The following is a 17,968-nucleotide window of genomic DNA, read 5'->3' on the forward strand; positions in this document are numbered from 1 at the left end:
GCCATGCTTTAACTTAACCAAGATACACAGAGACTTTTTCCACTGAGGAAGCAGGTAAAAGGCCAGGGGAGCTCACGTGGCTAAGCATAAGGGCTCAGTTGATAAATAGATAAGTGACAGTGGAAGCACAGTTCAGACTGTTTAGAGGAATGCACTCACGGCCATTAAGCATGGTTAAGTTACCCAAACACTGCTCTGTAACCCTTTTGATTTACTCACGTCTTTCTTCAAAACAAAACAAAACATACCCATTAAAAAGCCATGGCTTAGGATAAAATTTTCCATTCCTGATCCCAGTTAAAAGAAACTTTTAGGGTCACAGTCAGTCTGCAGGGTGGGTTTTGCTGTTGATATTCTTGGTTTTCCACACACTTGAAACCTCACAAGTAGATGGAAAAAGAAAAAAAAAATTTTTTTTATATTAATGTTAACATTCTCACTGCCTCCTCAACCAGAGCCAATTCATCTGAATGCTTAATTATAATTTCCAGTGAATGCTGGGGTTTCCCAAAGTTCCATAACTTTCACCAAGATCTCAGCTTATTCAGTTTCCTTTAGAAAAATGTTATTTAGGGACTTCCCTGGTGGTCCAGTGGTTAAGACTCCGCACTCCCAATGCAGGGGGCCAGGGTTCAATCCCTGGTCAGGGAACTAGATGCGACATGCCGCAACTAGGAGCCCACACGCCGCAAATAAAAATCCCGCGTGCGGGCTTCCCTGGTGGCGCAGTGGTTGGGAGTCCGCCTGCCGATGCAGCGGACACGGGTTCGTGCCCCGGTCCGCGAAGATCCCACATGCCGCGGAGCGGCTGGGCCCGTGAGCCATGGCCGCCGAGCCTGCGCGTCCGGAGCCTGTGCTCCGCAACGGGAGAGGCCACAACAGTGAGAGGCCCGCGTACCGCAAAAAAAAAAAAAAAAAAAAACAAAAAAAAAAAAAAAATCCCGCGTGCCACAACTAAGACCCGGCACAGCCAAATAAATAAATATTTTTTTTTAAATGCTATTTAGGAAAAAAAAAAGCCTGGATGTATATTGTTATATCATTACAAACCACCCAACAGATAAGAAGTCTAAACATTTTTCTTTTCACTGGAAAGGAAACGTCACACTGTATGAGATCTATGTAGATTTTTCATGTAATTGCGCCTTTCCTGTCCTAAAAAAGGTGTCTTAGAAATTATAGGGTTGGCCAAAAAGTCCCTTTGGTTTTTAAGTAAAAATAAAAGACACTTTTCATTTTCACCAAGAACTTTATTGAACAACGTATTCAACCTTTTGTTCCACTACCTTCTACCATTTTCCAGGCAACTTCATAATTCCATCTTCCCAAAACTTTTAATCTTTTTGGGCAAAGAACTGTTCCAGGTGCCTTTTACAGTCTTCCAGGGAATTGACATTTTTTCCATTAAGAGAATTTTGTAAAGACCGAAATAAATGGAAATCTGAAGGTGCAATGTCTAGTGAATACGGCTGATGAATCAGAACTTCCTAGCCAAGCTGTAACAGTTTTCGCCTGGTCATCAAAGAAACATGTGGTCTTGCACTATCTTGATGGAAGATTATGCGTTCTCTGTTGACTAATTCTGGACACTTTTCGTCAAGTGCTGCTTTCAGTTGGTCTAACTGGGAGCAGTATTTGTTGGAATTAATCACTTGGTTTTCTGAGGAGCTCATAAGAGAGGACTCCCTTCCAATCTCACCATATACACAACATCACCTTTGGACCAGCCTTTTGTGTGGTTGGCAGGGGTTCATTTTGCTCGCCCCACGATCTCTTCTGTTCCACATTATTGTACAGTATCCACTTTTCACTGCCCATCACAATTTATTTTAAAAATGGAACATTTCCATATGTTTAAGTAGAGAATTGCACGCGGAAATACGGTCAAGGTTCTTTTCGCTTAACTTATGTGGAACCCAAACATCAAAGCGATGAACATAACCAAGCTGGTGCAAATGATTTTCAATGCTTGATTTGGATATTTTGAGTAGGTCGGCTATCTCCCACATGGTATAATGTTGATTGTTCTCAATTAACATCTCGATTTGATCGCTATTAACTTCAACTGGTCTACCCGACTGTGGAGCATCGTCCAGCAAGAAATCTCCAGCATGAAACTTCGAAAACCACTTTTGACACGTTCGATCAGTCACAGCACCTTCTCCATATACTGCATGAATATTTTTTGTGTTTCAGTTGTGTTTTTATCTTTCTTAAAATAATAAAGCATAATATGCTGAAAATGTTGCTTTCCCCCATCATTAATATTAAAATGGCTACACAAAAATTCACCAATTTTGATTTTTTTTAATGCACACTGACATGACAGCTGTCACAATACAATCTAACAAAATTGTTTCAAATGAAGTTAAAGACAACTAAGTGCTACTAGAGCCATCTTATGGAGAAAAACGAACGAACCTTTTGACCAAGCGAATACAAACATCAGTGCTTGAAAATCATCATTGGCATAGTTTTTTTTCCTACTATAAAAGTAACATAAGTTCCCTAGAGTAACTGACACACTTGTAATTACCTGTTCAATGTCTGCCTTCTTGATCTCTGATAATAAACTCCATGAGGGCTATGCTGTCTTTCCCTTTTGAAATACACTCAATGCCTAACACACATATCAATAAATATGTCCTGAATGACTGAGGAAAAGCACCAAGAAAATATAGAAATCACCTTTAATCCCATCATCCAGAATTCATACAACACATACACAGGGAATATTCTACACATACAATCGTGCACTCATTTTTAACATTGTATTGTGAGCATTTTCTACATCTTAGATGTACTGTATTTCAAAAATATGGCTGTATAATATTCTTTTGTATGAACGCATCCTTCCTCCTTTAAATTCACAAATTATTTTTTGACCACCTACATATGTTAGGCACTACGCTAGTGCTAAGGACATAGCAGTTAGGTACACATGGTTGGAAACAGAGATTTTAATATACCAGTAACACTTTAAAAAAAAAAAAAAAAGAAAGGAAAGAAAAACCTACTACAAGTAGATCCTGGACTAAACATCTCTGAGTATATTTCTAGGATATATTCTTTAAAGTGGAATAACTGGATCTAAGGGTATGAACTTGAAGGCACTTTGATTTATACATCAAACTGCTTTAAGAAGGCTGTGGCAATGTATAATTCCAGCAAGAAAATGTGATAGCACCTGCCTTCTGAGCGCATCACCGGTATGGAACATTATCAAATGGCAAAAAAAATTAGGGAAAAATGGCAATTCATTCTTCAAACATAGAGTTCTTTAATTACTAACCAAGTCCACCGTTTTTTCACATGGCTATTTGCTGTTTGCATTTCTTCTACTGTAAACTCTGTTCGTGTCTTTTGTCCATCGTTCTATGGGGTGTTAATGTTTTTCTTATTGATCTGTAACCATGTACAGTAAGATATTTTCCCTTTGTTATATTTTCTATAAATATTTTTCTCATTTGCTATTTGCGTTTTAACTGCATTTATGATATTTAACACAGAATAGCTCAAAAAATTTTTACAGTCACCTCTACTGATCTTTCTTTGGCTCTCCTTCATGGTTTTTTCCCGTTTTCAGGAAACTTAAATATACAACTGCAATTCCTTTCAGTTAAAAAAAAAGTATATTTTTTAGATTTAACTCTTTAATCCACCGAGAGTTGGCTCCCCACTTCCTTGCCCCAAGTTTCTTTCCATAACTATTTCCAGGTACTTAAACCAAGGCATCCTGCTAGGCTTTCTGGACATGATCAACCATGGTGTACACTGCTAAAGTACCAGGCATATTAGGGACCATTTGCACCCAGTACTGCTAATCCTCACCACAACCCTGTAAGGGACATGATACTCTCCTTTGTATTATAAGCAAAGGAAGCTGGAGGGAAAGTACGTTTCTAAGGCAAAAGGCTGGCTAGAGGCATGTAGGCAAATATTTGAACTTAGATCTGCCTGGCTCTAAAGCCTGTATTTTCTCCACAGTGCTGTGCTCTCCAAAGTTCTCTCTCTTTCTTCTGAAATCCTGTAACTATTTCCTATCTGAATTATATGGCACCCTGACTATACTGTAAGGGTCACAAACATCAGCAAGCAGCATGAACAAGGGGCGTGGGCCAGGTACAACACAGTGGGGAGTGGGGACCATGGAGAAGTGGAGAGCACAGGGCCTGCACACAGGTGGGAGCCACTCTGCAGCTCCCTCACCGTTCCCCTGGAGTTGCCCGACCTTCTGGGTTTTCCAGGGAAACTGATAACGGGATTTTTATATGAAATCTCCTGAGTTATAAATTTTGGCAACTAACACAGTTTCTTTAAAAACCCTGGGAAGTATATAAACAAAACAAGTCTGAGGACCAGTTTCCGCTTAAGAGCTACCCAACTGAGCCGCTGGTGGACCCCTCACATGACTCCTTCTTTTATGCCCATGTCTTGTCATCGTATGTAAGCTCCCAAGCAAGGCCACATGTTATCTGCCAGGCTTCTTTGATGCCCCTTTGCCATTCCACATGGTAGTGCCTGAAACAAAGCTCAGGACAGATATGCCGCTTCAAGTATCATATTCTTAATCTCAGTGATCCCAACACAATCAGAAAAGGCCATGGACACAAAATATGCTTCCAAATTAATGATCTTAGTCAACAGCGAGACATTTGGTTTTCCAAGTCATCTCTGATCTCCTAGGTGAGCTACTTACTAGAAATTTTTCCATCTTCTTACTAAGAAGATGCTTATAAAAACAAAACACGAGCAGAAAGGTCAAACAAAACAAAGTAGAAGCCCTCTACCTGTTTCTCATTTCCCAAACTCACAGGAAGCACCCGACATACACTAACTATTATTAGTTTCTTCATTGGAGGCATCAGGAAAGGCTTCGAGGCTACAGTGGGCCCTTGAAGCCTGGAGAAGACTTAAGTTAATGAGAAGGTGGAGAGCATGCCAAAGGAGCAAAGAGATAGTTCAGCAGAATAGTGCAATCGCACAGGGAACAGTGAGACACCAAAGTCGGTGGGGCATAGATTATGTAAAGATTTGACAGTCTGGCTGAGGAGTTTACATTTACGATTTGTTCCAGTAGGAGCAAATAAAGACTTTTGAGTTGGAAAACAAAGTGATGAAAGCAGTGAGCTCAATCCTGGCTCTCTGTGCCTCTTTCTCTCTTCTTTTGCCCTGAATTGATAATGGTGCAATTCCATAGCTTTACATATTATCTAGATTATTAGTTTCAATTCAGTTCAACAAATAATTGTCTGTGTAATGTGGAGCAAGCGATAGAACACGGTGCCTCAGCCACCTCACCTGTACCATGGGGATAACAGCACTATCAACTTGACAAGATTACTGAAGGCTGCATGTAAAGCACTTAGAACAAAGCCAGGCACAGAGTCAGTACTATACACTTGTTACTGATCACCATCCCTTTACTGTTGTTATTGCTGTTGTTATCCTGACAATTCCCAAATGATACCTCTAGCACAGACCTGTCATGTGAAGCCCAGACTTCATAGACAATGTCCTACTTTACATTTGGAAGTCTCAAGTATCTCGAACATACCATGTAGAAGAAGGAACTCTTGATTCCCTCTACAGACCCTCCCTAAATAAGAGCAAAGTAAAAAGCAAAACCCCCTGCTCCTTCTCCCTCTGAGTAAACAGCACCTCCATCCACCAACTGCTCAAGCCAGAAACCTGGTTCACCCTCCAAAACATACCTCAAATTCATTCACTTTGTTCTTCCCCACTGCCACCATCTGAGTCCAAATCAGCAGTCTCCCACTAAAAATACGGAAACAGGGCTTCCCTGGTGGCACAGTGGTTGAGGGTCTGCCTGCCGATGCGGGGGACGCGGGTTCTTGCCCTGGTCCAGGAGGATCCCGCGTGCCGCGGAGCGGCTGGGCCCGTGAGCCGTGGCCACTGGGCCTGTGTGTCCGGGACCTGTGCTCCGCGGTGGGAGGGGCCGCAAAAGTGAGAGGCCCGCGTACCGCAAAAACACAAAAAACAAAATAAAAATATAAAAATACGGAAACAACCTTTTTATTTTATTTTTAAATAAAATACACACACACACACACACACACACACACACACACACACACACACACACACACACACACTGCTAAAGGCTGGGGTGTAATGATAAACAAGACAGAAGTTGACCTTGCCTATACAGCATTTACAATCTACTGGTAGCTCATAATTTCCTAAAAAGTAATGTAGACAAAGATAGCAGAATCGAAGACAACCTTGAATATCCATATTTAAGGGGTGTAAAGGGAAAAAAACCTCAAAGGAGGCAGAGAAGTAGCAATGAGAAAAGTGTGAGAATAGCTAAGATAATACAATATTTCAGAAGCCAATAAGAGAAAGAAAAGGCAGCTAACAGATGGCTCAGTTTCAGGCAGAGAGGTGCTGGACACTGGTGACCAACGTTACAAAGAAGAGGAGAATGATGATTGAGAAAAGGCCAGAGTATTCGCTCTTTAGGACAGTGGTATAGTATATTAGCAGTGTGGTGGGATGGAGCTACAGAGCAGGTGTTCCAAAAGTAAGTTAAGTTGTAGGAAAGGGAAACTGCAGATAGAGACAACTTATCCCGGAATCCATGCTTCAAAATCAAGAAAAAACCAAGATGTTAGAGTGCCTGCAGAATCAAGCAAAGGGTTTTCTCAAGATGGTAACAGATAGAATAGGAATTTCCCTAGCTCTCCAGCCCAAGAATCAGATACACGGTAGAGCTGCTTGACAAGTATGGTCAAGGCATTTTTGCAGACTGAAATGATATTTGAAAACTAAATGCCAGCATGTGCTACAGCTACTTAGCCTGCTGGAGCCAAGTGTCCCTTTACTTACCCTACCTCCCAACTTATGGCCATGCCAAAATGTTCCCCTCTCCTCTTTTTTAATCATTTCTTTCCAGCTTGTTTTCCCAATCAAATTGTGGCATTGCTTTGCCCTTGAGAACCTGGCTGGCTTCTAGACAGCTTCATCGATCATCAAAGCTTGCAGCTATATTTGGACAGAAAAGTTGTTCCTACAGCACTGATGTAAGAACACAGCTGGACTTTTTGTTCATAGTGGTAATGTATCTTTTAAATCTGACATAAACAAAACGTATTAGTTACGGAAATTATGGAGACAGAATAAAGCTAGGACCTCACAAAGTCATCTCTGCAGTTAGTCTACTGACTCAAACCACGCTTGCAAAGATGGCATCCTTGATATCAATCTGGAAAACATTACTTTAGACAAAGAAACAGCTGTTTCTGAAATAAGATCTGCTAAAGGAAGAGGCTAACTGGAAAAGCACAGATTTGAAATGACCGAGGTTATCTGTTCAAAACAGCTTTGAGCTCGCTTGCCACACACAAATCTTTGGGGTTTTATCAAACTCTTTTCCTGACTTTTGACATGGATTTGGCACGGAAGGTTCTAGCCAGGTGAGTGAGAATACTAAGTACGAGGGACTGGCACGTGCAATCGATCATCCTCTACCGGGCGAACCCAGTGATTGTAAAAGGCAAATGCAGTTCACAGTGAAACACCTGCCGACAGTGTTTGCTATTCAGATTTGTTGCTGATATAGTATCGGTGGTGGGGTGTGGGTCAGAAGTTACTGAATTTAAGCAAAAACAAGCTTGGCTTTACACTGACTGTTACGGTCATTCTAGCCACACTGAATGTGCCTTAATGTAATGAAGATGCCATTCTTGGTGATATAATGTTTCCAAGCAATGAAACTTAAAGGAACTGCTATTTTGAAAGAGCTTCCACTCAACACTGTAGCGCCAGAAATAAACACTCTCCTTCCTCAAAGAGCATACAGAACAAATTCCACGAAGCCTGACATCCAGCTGACCCCAGTCACCAGCAAAAGTGCAGGGTTCTCCAGTCATCCATTAAAACAGAACATTCATTCCCAAACCATTCCGGGACATAACCTGATCAGACATAATCTCCCACACCCACCCCTGCGCCCTTCCACTGTGTCCGCTGGAATTCTCATTCAGTGATGAGCAAACACCCCCCTAGATCCTCAACCTCATGTGCTCTGAAGGTTCCCTCTACTTCCTTGTCCTAATCAAGAACTAGGTCTCTCCAGAAGATTCCAAATTCCCTGAAATTCTCTCTCCTCTCGAAGCTGATCACGTCTCTCATATCTACAGAGCCAGGGGATACTCCTTATTAACACTTTCAGACCATTATTCCCATGCCTCTCTTAAAAATACCTGCTCCTCTGAGCTCCTGTTGTTAAAGCTGTCCACCTCCCTTCTTCTCTGCCTTGGTCCCAGGAAGTATAACAACCTCCTAATTGGTTTCCTGGCTTCCACGCTTGCTCCTATCTAGCCCGAGCTCCACGCACTAGCAATTGACCTTGTAAAATTTCAATCGGAACATGTCGCTCTTCTGCTTAACACATTTCAGTGGCTTCTTGATGTACTTAAAGTAAAATCCGTCCTTCCTGAGGCTCCGGAGTCTCTGCGTGGTCTGGCTCTGCCCCACTCCTCCCATCTCATCACTTGCTCACTCTGCTCCACTGTGGGGCCTTCTCCTCCTTCCTCAAACTCACTAAGCTCTTTTCTGCCTCAGCTAAGCAGTCATCCACCATGAAAATGTGGCTTATGAAAGATGGAAAACTTACCAGAAGGCTTAGGAACAGTTTTTTAGAGTATGGCAAAGTGGAGGGAAAAAAACTCTACCATTGAGACAACGTTTAAAAAAAAGTTTGCAAGCAGATCCCATACCTAACTGGGGCACACAGAAACCTGACGAATCACTTTGGAAAAGGTTGTTCTCCCAAGACGAAAAGTACTATCAGTGGCAATATGAAACTGGGAGGCTCTGTACAAAAATTAATTATTCCCAGTGGCAGTCAGGACATGGATTCTAGCCTGAGACAAGGCCCCAAGGAAGCAAATGATGATTCCAACTCCCAAAAGGTCTTGTGTCGGTAGAGAATTCAGGTCCTACCAGGACTATTTATCTTTATCTGCTTAAACATGCACAAATTAATTTCCCACTCACTCACTTATGCTCTCCAAACCACTGCATGACCCTACAGATAGGAGCTCAAAAACTCAGCCACCATTCCTGACCCACAGACCACTTTACCCTCTCAGAGTCTCCTTTGTACTTCCTCAGTGAATGCCATTCACAGTCCAAGGCAAACTTGGAGGTTGGCTGTTTTCTTTTTCGATTTCCACATATGAAAAGTCACCGTAGCATCCACCATTCATAACAGCTTAAAAATTCACTGATTACTGCAACAACTTTCATAGTGCCTTTCACGGGAAAACTTCTCTGTTACTCCCATAAAGTAGCTACCAATTATCATCCCCATTTACAAAAAAGGACTAAGTATAAATGAGGCGGATAAGTGCTTTTTACAAACGTCAGTAAATAGGAAACAAAACCTGATTTTCTAAATTTCATTAAGGAATGTATTATAAAGATGATGGTTATCAACAATTTCTTTCAAGTAGGTCTTGTAATTTCTCAGAACAGATGCTGTAATCAGAAGATGGACTAATGAGAAGTGTGGATGCCCGGAAGAGCCACAGGGGGGGTTCTGGCTGAGGCATCAGTCCAGTCACCACCCCATGAAATACTACACAGTCCAGTTCATCCAATTTTCAAATGTAAGCTAGTCAGTTTATATTATTTTGGATTCCAATATCCTCACTTCTTCCACAGTCCTGGAAAAATATTGGTATTTATGATCAAACTGACCTTTTCGTACTCCACTCTTCCCAGTAGTGTGTAAAAAACCAATTAGCAAGGGAGATACTAGGAACCCAAACGCACTGGGAACTCTCAGAACCCCTACCATTACAAGTAGTTTTACAACCATCTCTTTTGGTGATATGAACAGAGTTCACATCCTTCAGAAGGTGCTAGAGAGAGGAATGGTTAGAGAAACGTCCAACTGGCCTCAACTCAATCACCTCGAAATGGATAGAAGCCCCTCACGTTTTCAGGATTCAGCTGAAGGACAGAGCTTACGCACGGGTAATTTTCTAGAAAACAAGGCTTTTGGCATCCAAACCTTCAGTGCATCACAAACTTCCTATTATCTAATACCCACACCCCCCAACTCAGCCATCACTGTTTCTATGGTAACCGACAGAGAAATAGCAGCCTGCCAAATGGCTTTTGTAGTTCCTTTTCCAGCTTGTTTTTCAGTATAGAATTAAAACTGTACTGGGAAAAGGACCAGACTAATCTTTACAACAGGGACACGATGCAGTTTGAAAAGTACAACTGGGTTTGGGACACGAGCGTAGAAAAGCTTTAACGAGCCCAGCTTGGGAGAATAAAAAAAAGTTCTTGGGGCTTCCCTGGTGGCACAGTGGTTAAGAACTCACCTGCCAATGCAGGGGACATGGGTTCGAGCCCTGGTCCAGGAAGAACCCACATGCCACGGAGCAACTAAGCCCGTACGCCACAACTACTGAGCCTGCGCTCTAGAGCCCATGAGCCACAACTACTGAGGCCCGCACGCCTACAGCCTGTGCTCCACAACAAGAGAAGCCACCACAGTGAGAAGCCCGCGCACCGCAACGAAGAGTAGCCCCCGCTCGCTGCAACTAGAGGAAGCCTCTGCGCAGCAACGAAGACCCAATGCAGCCAACAAATAAATAAATTTACAAAAAAAAAAAGGTTCTTAGTTTCTAAAAAATGTCTACTGAGGTATATTTGGAAAGCTTTACTTTTGTCTTAAGACAGTGTATCCTGACATTGGCCTGAAGATGGATATGATGCTATTCATTCAGGTTGAACTGAATTAACAAAAGAAGGGATGGAGTGAATGGAAGAGCAAGTCTACTGTGCCCCCAAGTACCTTATTATCATTAAAGGAAGTGGTAATTGACTCTAAAATCAAAATGAATGAGCAGGAGTTGACAAACTTGGACCAGAGGACAGTGAAACGAGGATCAGCATCTTGGAGTGAATGTTTAATCCTAGGGGTGACGCATGCATGAAGCTGCCTGAGCCATCTGCATGAACCAGAGGGGCACTGATGCTTAGGAAACAAAGATCTCCTTACCATCTCAGCACAGCGAGAAATTGTTAGGAATGCAGTGTGTGGAACTGGGGCAGCTTTCAGAAGATCAGCAGCTATAGAGAACTACTACTTAAGGTGCCAGACTGCAAAACAAACAGCTGCTGCAGGGGTGGAGGAGTTTGAATGTTAAAAAAAAAAGGCTAATTCTCTTTGAAAGTGGCCCCAAACAGATGCTTTTCTGTCTCAAAACTGCATACTTGAATGAGGTACAGGCAATCTCACGATTCCTCTATGTCAGCTTTAGGTGAGAAACTTTGACTCAAGTCAAGCAGGTATTACCTTCTTCTCCTCTGATAGTTTAAAACGAACTGGATTTTGAAAGAGATGCCCTCCCACAACCTCTAGCACACTCCAAATGTCTTGATGACAGACATGAAAATTACAATCTGTAGTGGCATAGTGAGACAGGTTCCTAGGAGCTACAGAAAGTCAAGACTCCTACCAATTCCACACAGAAGACTAATTTATACTTTCTATTTTATGCTTGTACTTTGAGTTGTACAATATGAATCATGAGCCATGTTCTCAAAGCTATCACCACAGTTGAGAAAGAAAAGTAGACTGATTTGCAATAAACTTTTCCTTTCAATCCTTCAGAAAAGGGATCATTATCCTGTGATAAAGATGATGTACTCTAAGATACATTTCCAAGGATGTCAACTCAAAGAAAGGCTTCTGCACTTTAAGTTTAGCTAGATTTGTGGAGCCCATGATTTTTAAAATCTGTTAAAGAAACTTGAAGAAATCCTTCCAAAAGTTTAAACCTGGGTTTTGATTATCCGAGAATGGACTTTATGGGTTCTGGAGGAAAAAAGTAATTTTTAAACTGTATTCATTAATGCATGATTATAATTTCCCCATCTTAAACAAAAGCCAGATTTGAAGGAATACACAACTGCATCAAATTCAATCATAGTTAAGACTATGCTGGAAGCCAAAACTTATTAGAGTCAGTCAGCTGACATACTGACACATTTATATTTCTTCCCAAATCTGCTTCCTCAGTCAACTCTGTCTCAGACAGATCCTCTTGCTTATCAGATCTGTATTTTCATCAGACCAGCTACCACGGCTATAGTGCAGATTCCCCTGCTACTAGTGGACAATTAAAGGGACTTAACCACATTTTCAGTGTTTCATGGCCTGTGCTTTCACTCATGTTCACCAAAATAGATTCTAAGAAGCCTTGAGAAGACAATGTTTCAGTAAGTATGGTCACAGAGATTTTGTTCCAAATGGTTGCCCTCAGAAACAATGCTAAGTGGTAGTTACATTTTCCATCCACACACGAACCTAAAACATAACTGAATTATATTACCAAGAAATAGCTCTTGATCACCATGAATACGTTTTTATATGAGATAATGAAGACCTTCAGCTGCCTAGAGGGGAAAAGGAATAGTGGTATTCTGGGCACCGGAACATTGTTAACGCTTAATAGTTGGAAACTGCTGGAACAGCAAAATTAATTATCCAGAAAGCATGCTTTGGGAATTTTTAAGCTTAAAATCTATAAACAGGCCAAAAATGTTTTTAAAAAGGGATGATGGTGGTGGTGGTGAATGTACGTGTACAGAGAAGCAGTAACTGAATACTTAAATACTTGGCAACAAAGAAAATAACAGCAAAGACTCGGAGACTCGGATTACACCAAAGATTATATTGGACACACTACGGCTTGTTTTCCAATCAGAAAGCTGGACGGATAACTCTGGGAGGGGGGCAGAGCACTAGCACGGGCCAGATCAGGAGCTCCAGGAGGGGAAAGATGACTTCACCTTACTTATCCATTGCTATAGCCCCAGCTCCCAGGACCATGCCTGGCAAAAAGTTTGCGTTCTATATGCCTGGCTTGAGAAGAGGGTCTGAAACTTAACATGAGACACATGGTGTTTCTCCACTATTCATACAACAGGAGACTTATTAAGGGCGGGATGAATTCTTCACGTGTGTGGACTTGGGATTTAACTGAGTGGAAGCCTACATATTAAAGCATAACCATACCTTGCTTCTCAGGTGGTACTCCCTGGTACATGAGAAGGCTGACTGCCAGTGAAACCGTGAAGGCTATTCAAAGTGCTCAGGGAGCAAGTTCACTCAGTAAGTCACTGGCAACTGACAATCCCTCACTAACACAGACTAAAGTTTCTGTGCAAACAAAAGCAAAGAAAACACAGTCAACAGAAAATATACCAATGAAAGGTGCTTAATGGCATAAATGCAAAACAACACAATATGCTTCAAAATTCCATGCTTGGAAACCCAAATAAGTGTCAGAAAAACAGCCCAAAGAAGTATATCTGATGCAGAACAGACACAAGCACTGACTGCCTGATAATTATGTGGTCTGGATTAGGTCATACTCAAAACACAGCCTTAAAAAAAAAAAAACAAAAAAAAAAAAAACACAGCCTTGTAGGCCTTCCACACTGACTGGGTCTGGTTTAATGTTATAAACAAAATGACTGGGAACCTTGGTTAGAAAAAACCCACAAATCCTGGAAATAAGATAATTTGGTAGAGATTTGCTCTTTTCTTAGAGTTTCTACTATCCTTCTATCTACCTTAGTCCTAAAGTTCTATACTTTTTGATTTAAAAACACTAACAGCCCTCGTACCCCTCAAATGTCTTGTAATATAGGTAAGAGCTGGGCTGGACAACTAAAGTTATTCTACAGTTTAGCCACTGCTTGCCTGATGATCTGGCTTGAATTTCCTCTCTGAAAGAGTCACAGAGCCACCTGGATTTCAGGAACAGGCTAAGAAGGCAATGAGGATGCCTGTGATGCTCTCTCACAAAAGAGAGGCAACACTGCCATGAAGAACACTTACTTAAAATTTCAGGGGTATCTTCCTTGAGACTCCCTTCCTTTGCCTCCTTGCCTCCACTAACTTGAACCTTGCCTTTATAAGCCCTCCTTCCTAGCATTTATCATAATTCCAATTACTTGAGTAATGAGTAGTATCTGTATACCCCCGTTTCCATGTGGACAGGGACCGTGTCTGTCCTTTCCACCAATGCAAATAAGCCTCTAGCACTTGGCATGCGGCAGGGAGTTTCTGTTGCATAAGTAAATGAACGAATGGCTTCTCTGGAAGTCAAAAGTTAACCATGGGGTAAGCAATCAGTTGAAAAGGTTTCATCAACAAAACACATACTCCAATCCCCTAAATCCGAAAATAGGAGCCTTTTAGAGCTCAGTTTTTTTCACAGAATATTAGATGGCAGGAGGAACATAAAATAAATAGACTACTCACTGGTGGGGGCTTCTTTCTCATCTCAAACATGCGTGTGGCACCAAAACTGAGTGAAGCAATGATGGGGCACCTCCCCAACGAAGGTTCGTCATCACTATGCCAGTCCACGCTGTCCTTCTCATTTCGGTAAAGATTGCAAAGCAAGGAGTTGAAGGTGTGGCCGGTGTTCTCTTCAATTTGGTTCTTCAGCATGAGCAGCACAGGATGCCACTGCAATCGACAGGCCAAGAAAAGGGGCAGAGACAGTTCACGTAAGACACAAGGTGGCAGCCACGTGGAAAAACAGGAAGGGCAAAATCAGTCATGTTATGAACAGGGGCATGAAATAAGCAAACCACCGGAAACGTAATAAACATAAGGCTAGAAGAGTAGTTTAATTCTCTCCTGTTATTTCTATTTTGAAGCAAGCTGACCTCTACACTTTTATTAAGGTACTAAATTTGGTATAGAATGTCATGAAGACCAGGCCTATCCACCCATCTCATCCTTTCCATGTTAAATATATGACGCTTGCAGAGAAGCAACTGTCAATACACTCAGGGCAGTCACCTCAGTAAGTCACTGAGGTAGCGTGTGGAGCAGTAAGCCTGGTTTGTCACCACAGCTGACGGGCCTCCAAGAGTTAGCAGATGCAGACTGAAGCCTGAGGAGTGAAACAACTCTCCTGCTGGGTGGCCCTCTGTTCCATTCCTATTTTATCAGGAATGGCAGAACTGCTCTTTAAAAAAGACATTTAATATTTCCAGAGTGGCAAACTTCCTAAAAACAGAACCTAGAGGGGAAAAACATTCTACAGAATGGAATCGTAACATGGCTGTGCACTACAGAAGATTTAAACACAGGCCACAGCCCTGCCTGCTGAGCACCGAGTTCACCCCTGTTTATATGCGGAGCTCAGCATCTTGCCACACATACTTTAGGAAGCTATGACCCTTAAGCTTGGGTTGTAGTTGGGGGCTACAATCAGCACAGCTCTGGTTGTGGTTCTTGTTAGAACTCTACGTCCTGCCTCCAGGAAACCTCAAGCGCTTTACAGAGCTTCCTGGAGAACAGGAGTTCTCACACCACTGGCAAAGATTATTGAGGTGGGAATTCCCTGGAGGTCCAGTGGTTAGGACTCCGTGCTTTCAGTGCTGAGGGCCCAGGTTCGATCCCTGGCCAGGAAACTAAGATCCCGCAAGCCATGAGGCACGGCCAAAAAAAAAAAAAAAATTACTGAGGGCCCCAAAGAACTTCTGTATGTATGGGTTATAGCTACAATAGTTACCATATTAAAAATTAAGACTAAAAAAAATTTTAATTTTTGGTTAATTCATTTAAAAATAACAACCTCATTACATGTTAACGTATTCTTTTATGAAAATTAACTATTTTCCAATACAAAAAATTGGTGAGAAGAGTGGCACTGTTTTGCAAATCTCTTTAATGTCTGACTTAATAGAAGAGTTGATTCTAATATCTGCTTCTGCATTTAATCTGTTACAATATATTGTTTCTGCTGAAGCATACGAAGAAAACTGCCTTCACACAGGTATGTAGTCAGAAAAAGGAAGAATCTTTTATAGCCTTTTCAAATAATTGTAAATATTCTTTGACATTACACCAAAACTCAACTGAACTGATTTCTTAAAGGTTAGATGCAATGGGGAATCTGAAACTATATCAACAAACTTTTCATATTGTTACATCTAAATCCACTGGTCTAGAGTGCACTTTGAATGGATGTTTTAACCTTGCATGATTCTGTAACATCAAGCATTGGTCATTTGGAAAATAATGGCTCACTGAGTTATGCAGACCCTTTTAATACTGACATATTTCGTTATACAATATCAAAAAATCATCTCCAATATCAAAAAATCAAAAAACCACTGATCTCTTCAGAAAAAGCTAAGTAAAGGGAAGAGGTCAGGCTCATGTGGTGGATATGAGTTTTTCCAGAATTCCTAATATTTCCTTGAAACTTCAAGTTTTATCATTAGTGACAAATCTTGTCCATTATTTTCCTGGAAGTGACACTTCATTTTTGAGAAAATGTCTGCTGAATACTCAAGTCTGAATAACTAGTTTGTGTACCAGCTGTTCTTCCAAGTAAAATGGTCCATGACAAAAGTAGCTCGTTCAGCTTACAGCTTAAACAATCACACAAGTGTTTTTCCTCGACAACCATCATACTTGGTTTGTAGCAGGAGTGCCTTATGCATACTTTCCATTTCATCAAACAATTAAAAGAGATCAAGACTTAATAAAACTAACAGTGCTTACTGCTTCATCAAGGGACATCCTTAAATGAAATCAGCATTTTTTCTTGTTTCTGTTTTTACTGGAAGTGCAGGTAGTAAAGAAAACAATGATTACTAGTACAGTTTGGTGGCAGTGTCTTGATTCATGCTAAGGCACCGGCAATTTTATTCACCATTACTTTTGTATCACTAGTGCAAGTTCAACACAGTGAAAAATGTCACCTAGTCTTAGCATTACCATAAAAATATCTTTGACCTTGTGGATTCCCAGAATGAATTTCGTGGACTTCCTCCAGGGATCTACAGACTCTACTTTAAGAACTACCACTTTAAAGAAGCCCTTCAAGGACTCCCCTGGTGGCACAGTGGTTAAGAATCCGCCTGCCAATGCAGGGGACATGGGTTCGATCCTTGGTCCGGGAGGATCCCACATGCCGTGGAGCAACTAAGCCCATGTGCCACAACTACCGAGCCTGCTCTCTAGAGCCCGTGAGCCACAACTACTGAGCCTGCGCTCTAGAGCCCGTGTGCCACAACTACTGAAGCCCGCATGTCTAGAGCCCATGCTCTGCAACAAGAGAAGCCACTGCAATGAGAAGCCCGCGCACCACAATGAAGAGCAGCCCGTGCTCGCTGCAACTAGAGAAAGCCTGCACGCAGCAACGAAGACCCAACGCAGCCAAAACTATAAATAAATAAATTTTTAAAATACATTTAAAAAATGAAAATAAGGAACCCCTTCAAAGTCCACGTTCTATGTTTGAAAGCAAAGAAATGGATGTTCAGCAAAGGAAAGCATAATGTCCTTATAAGGTATATCCTGTGACTATTGTTAGGTGACACTTCCAGGGAGCATATGTGGAAATCATTCAGCTTCTCTGTCACATGGAAATCATAGTGAAAGCTGGCATTCCAGGTGGGAGGGAGGGAGACACAAGAGTGAAGAGATATGGGAACATAGGTATATGTATAACTGATTCACTTTGTTATAAAGCAGAAACTAACACACCATTGTAAAGCAATTATACGCCAATAAAAATGTAAAAAAAAAAAAAGCTGGCATTCCTTGTTATGGATATTAGCATTATATTCTAAGCAGAGGATTTTATTTATTTATTTTATTGAAGTAACACTGGTTTATAACATTATATAAGTTTAATGTGTACAACATTATATGAGTTGGCCAGAAAGTTCGTCTGGGTTCTTCCAATATTTGTTTCCATACACCATACTGCATGCTCAACACCAAAAATTTAATTTCCATCCATCTCCATACAGCCGATCTCCTTCATCCATTTTGCCCTCCATTCTGCCCCTTCCCCCCTGGTAACCACCACTCTGTTCTTTGTATCTACATGTTTGGTTTGTTCATTTCTTTTATTAGTTTTTTCTATTCCACATA

General features: G+C 41.4%; 1 protein-coding gene across 2 annotated transcripts in view; it reads right to left on the reverse strand.

Moving 5' to 3' along the window:
* ALKBH3 (alkB homolog 3, alpha-ketoglutarate dependent dioxygenase) overlaps positions 1 to 17,968 on the reverse strand; it is a 50,886-nt gene that overhangs the window by 19,652 nt on the left and 13,266 nt on the right. For both annotated transcript variants that reach the window (XM_024748806.1, XM_024748805.1), the window contains exon 8: positions 14,324 to 14,533. In XM_024748806.1, the coding sequence (XP_024604574.1) occupies positions 14,324 to 14,533 (210 nt within the window). The remainder of the gene's footprint in view (positions 1 to 14,323; positions 14,534 to 17,968) is intronic.

The sequence above is a fragment of the Neophocaena asiaeorientalis genome, unplaced genomic scaffold, assembly GCF_003031525.2.
Source record: "Neophocaena asiaeorientalis asiaeorientalis breed wild unplaced genomic scaffold, Neophocaena_asiaeorientalis_V1.1 scaffold43, whole genome shotgun sequence".
Classification (NCBI taxonomy): domain Eukaryota; kingdom Metazoa; phylum Chordata; class Mammalia; order Artiodactyla; family Phocoenidae; genus Neophocaena; species Neophocaena asiaeorientalis.